General features: G+C 44.9%; 1 protein-coding gene across 1 annotated transcript in view; it reads right to left on the reverse strand.

The window, feature by feature from the left end:
• Nucleotides 1–5654, reverse strand: part of LOC118749836 — a 48792-nt gene extending 43138 nt beyond the window's left edge. Inside the window, exons 1-2 of the mRNA XM_036484616.1 lie at nucleotides 5631–5654; nucleotides 5548–5571 (exon numbers count right to left, since the gene is read on the reverse strand). Coding sequence (XP_036340509.1) covers nucleotides 5548–5571; nucleotides 5631–5654 — 48 coding nt within the window. The remainder of the gene's footprint in view (nucleotides 1–5547; nucleotides 5572–5630) is intronic.
• Between the last annotated feature and the right edge of the window lie 650 nt (nucleotides 5655–6304).

A 6304-nucleotide genomic window follows, 5' to 3' on the forward strand; every position in this document is an offset into this window, starting at 1 on the left:
CGGAACCATAAGTCCCATGAACTTGAAATTTGGTATGCAGACATATCAATGGTAGGTGCTTATAGGAGGGTATATATAAAGGAGTTTTTAAAAGGGGGCGTGGCACATCCCATCGGCGTGGAATATTTTATCAGCTATAACTTCGGAACCATAAGTCACGCGAACTCAAAATTTGGTATGCAGACGTTTCAATGGTAGGTGCTTTTAGGAGGGTATATATAAACGAGTTTTTAAAAGGGCGGCGTGGCACATCCCATCGGCGTGGAATATTTTATCAGCTATAACTTCGGAACCATAAGTGACACGAACTCAAAATTTGGTATGCAGACGTTTCAATAGTATAAACGAGTTTGTAAAAGGGGGCGTCGCACATCCCATATGCGTGGAATTTTTAGCTATAACTTCAGAACCTTAAATCCCACGAACTTGAAATTTGGTATGCTTATAGAAGGGTACGTAAAAACGTGTTTGTAAAAGGGGGCGTGGCACAGCCCATAGGCGCGGAATTTTTTATCAGCTATAACTTCGGAACCATAAGTCCCACGAACTTGAAATTTGGTATGCAGACATACCAATGGTAGGTGCTTATAGAAGGAGACGTAAAAGCAAGTTTGAAAAGTGGGCGTGGCCCATCCCATTGGCGGGGAATTTTTTATCAGCCATAACTTCGGAACCATAAGTCCCACGAACTTGAAATTTGGTATGAAGACATATCAATGGTAGGTGCTTATACGAGGGTATATATAAACGAGCTTATAAAAAGGGGCATGGCACATCCCATAGGCGTGGAATTTTTTATCAGCTATAACTTCGGAACCATAAGTCCCATGAACTTGAAATTTGGTATGAAGACATATCAATAGTAGGTGCTTATATGAGGGGATAAATACATGAGTTTGTAAAAGGGGAAATGGCACGTCCTATAGGCGTGGAATCCTTTATCAGCTATAACTGTTAAATGAAAAAATTCGTACATAATGAATAAAACTTCTTCCGAATTAAGCATTCTACCAGAAATGTGCAGCTGAACTAAAACAGCCAAGCGAATAGGAAGCTAAACGGAATGTACCGTAGTACACTAATTTTAATTTAGAAATTTGATCGTTACCTTAATCCACCTAATATTAATAATGGAACAAGATTTGTAGTACAAATTATGATCAATGTACATTAGTTAAAGCACGATAAAGCTAAAAGTATGGCTCATAAGAATGCTTTAATGTAAACAAAGAAAATAGGTTGTGTCCTTTAAATTATGCTGAAATAAATATTTTTATTACTGTTTTATATTTTTATTTGTTTACCCCGAACGACGTCGGGTGCTCTGCTAGTCTATATATATAAAACTGATATGTTTTTCGTGTGACCGCGATGCCTGACCAAACGGCTGAACCGATTTCAATTCTGTAAAAATACTTTTTTGACCTTCTGTGTGGAAGGTTTTTCGATAAAAAAAATTTGAAACTCTTTGTTGTTATTGCCGAAAAATGAAAAATGCTGAGACGTCACAATTTCATACAGTTTTCCGTACATTGAATGTCACTATACTACTAAACGGCTGGACCGATTTTGTTCATATTTGGAACATATATCAGTACCTGGAAAAGAATTATTTCTACAAAAAATTTACTCGCTAGGCGGCGCTGGGGTCAGAATATTCCTAAAAATTACATTTACTTGCATATTTGGCTCATATTTAGAAAACAATTTAGCCAATTGAAAATAAATATTTGGACTTGAAACTTACACGATAGTCGGTCCTGTGGCCGACACATCCCCAAAAATTATTTATTTTATGTATGTATGTGCCAGGTTGCAGTCTAAACGGACGGACAGAATCGAACAAAATTTTGACAGAGTATTGCCATTATACCTGGGCCTATAATAGGGTGAAAAAATTGGGATCCGACAAGGGGGCGTGGCACCTCCCATAGGCGTGGAATTTTTAATCAGCCATAACTTCCAGACCATAAATCACATGAACTTGAAACCTGGTATGCAGACATGTCAATGGTAGATGCTTAGCCGGGTATATATAATCGAGTTTGTAAAAGGGCGCGTGGCACGTCCCATAGGCGTGGAATTTTTTATCAGCTATAACTTCGGAACCATAGGCTTTCATCCAACATAGGAGAGAGGCACACTTAGACCCAGTGGGTCCGTTGTGATACCAATTGAGAGCTCGAATTCGAACCCGTCCGTTCGCCTAGAAGTGGTACCAGTTGGTTAGGTTTATAAAGCGCGAGAATTCGTAAATGCCTGCTTCACTAAGAAATGAGCGTCTTCTCGCCCACATGATGGCGGGGAAATTACAGAGATAGTGTTCCACACTCTCGATTTCGTCCTCGCCGCGGCAACCACGGCAGAAATCATTAGCCGGCAAATCCATTCTGCTAGCATGCCTTCGCTTTAAGCAGTGGCCCGTGATTATACCGGTCACCAGGCTTAGTACAGGCCGTTCTAGCCGAATGAGTGCGTCGGATCTTTTCTTGTCGTAGTTGGGCCAGATTTGTCAAGTCGTCCCACACGTGGGTTCTTTCGACCATCTTTTGTTTTCCCTCTCCACGTAGTATGTCCAGAGCCGTGTCTTACAGGTAGATAGGGGTATGACCGCTGCATGGGAGGAGTTGACGCCCGACAGGGTGGTTCCCTTCCGCGCAAGCTTGTCCGCCGCCCAGTTACCCTGAAAGTCCCTGTGGCCCGGCACCCACACGATGTGAGTAGTAGATTTTGAAGCTAGATCGTTAAGGACTTTCCTACATTCTAAAGCAGTTGTAGATGATGTCTTTCAGCAATCCGGCGACTTAATAGCTGCTTGGCTGTCGGAGTATATGGTTACCGAAGGTAGATTAAGAGAAGAATCGATGAGCCAGAGTGCAGCCTCCTTTATGGCCGCGAGTTCCGCTTGGAAGACACTGCAGTGGTCTGGTAGCCTAAAGAAGAGATCTAGTGAGAGGTCCTTTGAGTGTATCCCACTCCCTACTCTTAGATTTAGTTTAGTTTAGTGTATATGGCTGTGGAGTTACTTTGGAGGCCCCAGACCGAGTCGTCCTCCCAGTCCTTCCTCGAAGGGATACGAGTGGAGAACTTATTCTCGAGCACCATCGGTGGTGTTGTATAGTCTGGGGACCTGAATATGTCGGGGTAGTTGGTCAGGACATTGGTATGACCGAATCGAGTGTCTTTCCATTTTGACAGTGCATTTAATCTTACTGCATTGTAGCTCGCCCGTAGCTTCCCTGAAAGGTCTACGGGCAGAAAGTTTAGAAGTGTTTCCATAGCTTTGGCGGGTGTGGATGGCAGTGCACCTGTGATTAGCATGCATACCGCCCTTTGAACCTTGGTAAGCTTAGAATTTGTGAGCGATTTATCCAGTGATGTCCACAAGACTGTGACGCCGTAGAATAATATAGGACGTACCACTACTGTGTAAATCCAGTGAACTATGTGTGGTTTGAGACCCCATTTCTTGCCTATAGCCGTTTTTCAGGAGTAGAGGGCGGTAATGGCCTTTTTGGCCCGCTCTTCTACGTTACGTTGCCAGGTAAGTTTTCTGTCCAATATGACGCCCAAGTATTTCACTTCGTCAGAGAGCGGCAGCTCTACGCCATTTAAGGTCGGAAGTTGAAATGGGGGGATTTTTGTTTTCCGTGTGAAGAGAACCGTTACCGTTTTAGCCGGGTTGGCGTTCAGTCCGCATTCTCTAGACCAGGTTTCCACGATACTCAAGGCGTTCTGCAACAGTTCTCCCAGGATTTGTGGGTGCTTACCTGTTGCAGTTAGGGCAAGATTATCGGCATACGCAATAGCGTTGCAGCCCGAGCCCCGTAAGCGCATGAGTAGGGTGTTTACCGTAAGATTCCAGAGGAGTGGTGAGAGTACTCCTCCTTGAGGAGTGCCCCTAGTCGCATATCTTGTGATGTGAGCTCCAGCCATCTCCGAATAGATAGTTCTCCGATTAAGGAGAAGACTGATAAAGTGATCGATCAAGTCCGATCCGGAGCATAGATGATGTGATCGCCTCTGGGAGCACATTATTAAAGGCCCCTTCTATATCTAGAAAGATACCTAAAGTTAGCTCCTTGTATGCCAAGGATTTTTCAATATTGTAAACTATTTTGTGGAGAGCGGTTTCCACCGATTTGCCTTTCGAGTAGGCGTGTTGGCAGTCAGGTGGCTTCTTAGGATCCATCTTTTGCCGCATGAATGTATCCAGTATCCTTTCCAGGATCTTTAGGAAGAAAGAAGAAAGGCTGATTGGTCGAAAATCGTTGGGCTTCACATGAGAGGCTCTGCCTCCCTTCGTTATGAAGACGACCTTCGCCCATGTCCATGATTTTGGTAGGTTTAGACAAGCCCTATAGATTACCGTCAGGTTAGGGCATAATATGTCAGATGCTTCTTGCAGCTCCACTGGGAAAATGCCATCCAGCCCAGGGGATTTGAAGGGTTTAAAAAATTGTATGGCCCTATCCACATTCCTGTGGGCTATGATGGCTTCCCCCGCCGGAAATGGTCCCACCGTAGGGGCCGAGTTACTCTCCGCCGCGGAGCAGCCAGGAAAGTGTGTATCTACAAGAATCTCTAGCATATCATCCCGAGATGAAGTCCACTCGCCGTTTGGCCTTTGGATATAGCTGGGAGAAAAGGGGCTCTTTGATTATACCTTCCGTAAACGGTTGGCTTCCAAATGTTCCTCAATGTTGTCACAGAGGTTTTTCCATGACGTCCTCTGAGCCCTTTTGATGGCTCGCTTGAAATTTTTTAAGGCTTCCGTATAGGAATACCACGATCCGTCTCTTTTCGCCTTATTAAAAAGCTTCCTGCTTTCCTTCCTCAGGGTGGCGATTTCAACGTTCCACCAGTGTGGCTTCTTTTTCCCCTTCGGAATTGTGATAGGGCAGGAGGCGGAAAAAGCCACGTTACAGGCTTTGGGCATATGGTCCACTGCTTCTTCAATTTTTTCCGATGAATCTAGTCCACCGAGAGAAGCATGCTGGAAGTCTACAGATTCCGCTTCATCAGATGTTGTCGGTAAGCGAGACTTACCGTGAGAAGCGCTTCTAAAAAGGAGGTCCGAGAGTATATTCCTGAACTTGTTCCAGTCGGTTCGTCTCCTGTTTCTGTAAGCGACTGGAGATGATGGTTCGAAAGATATCTTGAAATTTATGTATCTATGGTCGGAGAAGGAGTGGTCATTTGAGACATGCCACTCACTGATATTTTCTAGAAAGTATTCCGACACAAGAGAGATGTCTAGTACCTCCCTTCTGTTAGAGGTTACAAATGTTGGCCTACATCAAATTACAAATTGCTAGGCTATTTGAGAAAATGAAATAAGATAAGAGACTCACCCCGTTTGTTACTGTCCGTGGATCCCCACAGCGAATGATGAGCATTCGCATCGGTACCGATAACGATGGGAAACTTCCTCTTGTTGGCCTCTTTCACAACGTCCTGCAACCGAGTCGGGGGATAAGTGGCGTGGTCATGTGCCATGTACGATGAGACCAGCCAGAGTGGTTTTGATCGTACTTCCACGCTTACGCTCACCGTGTCCTCGTCACTAAACTGTGTGAGTAGAAGATAAGAGAAGTTTTTCTTTATTAAAATGCATGATCTAATCTTACCTGCCTCAGGGGCTGACACGACATGATACGCATTAGAATTGAGTCAGCAAATCTTCTGGTATACTACCCAAGGTTCCTGGACAAATACAAGCTCCTCTCCTCTTTCGTCTAGGTGCAGGAGCAGAGCAGCCGATGCTGCCTTCGAATGGTGGAGGTTAATCTGTAGCACCCTCACCATTGTCAGACATGCTCAAGGTCTCGTCGTCCATTTTGTCCTGGCTGTCGTCCTTGAGCGATATTACTGTTACGTCAGCATCCTCATCGTCCGAAGCCAGGAGTTGGTCCTCCGAGATCTCGATCCATCGACTAAAGACGGATCCCAAAAGGCCAGTCACGGAACTAGCGTCGCTGTCTGTGCCTAAATTTGACTCCTGGCTCTGGGTCTGTGTCTCCACTTGTCCATCCAGGTTACCCTTGGACAGAGCTAGTTCACCCTCCCCTTTCATGGGGTCATCTTTAGATGGCGGGTTTGAAAACACGGGTTCACTGGTGGTGCCTTCCGCGTTTTGGAAGATGCCCTCATTCCCTTTTTGGGTTTTAAGGGTGATGGAGTAAAAGCCGTAGCTTATTACCCCATTGTTTTCGGCGATGATAGGCAGAGACTTCTCGTTTATCACAAGCGTGATATATCTCTGCGGGTCCTTCACCTCGCTGACTTTCACTACTCACCAATC

This window comes from Rhagoletis pomonella, unplaced genomic scaffold, assembly GCF_013731165.1.
Source record: "Rhagoletis pomonella isolate Grant_MI unplaced genomic scaffold, Rhpom_1.0 Rhpom_scaffold_00064, whole genome shotgun sequence".
In the NCBI taxonomy this organism is placed as follows: domain Eukaryota; kingdom Metazoa; phylum Arthropoda; class Insecta; order Diptera; family Tephritidae; genus Rhagoletis; species Rhagoletis pomonella.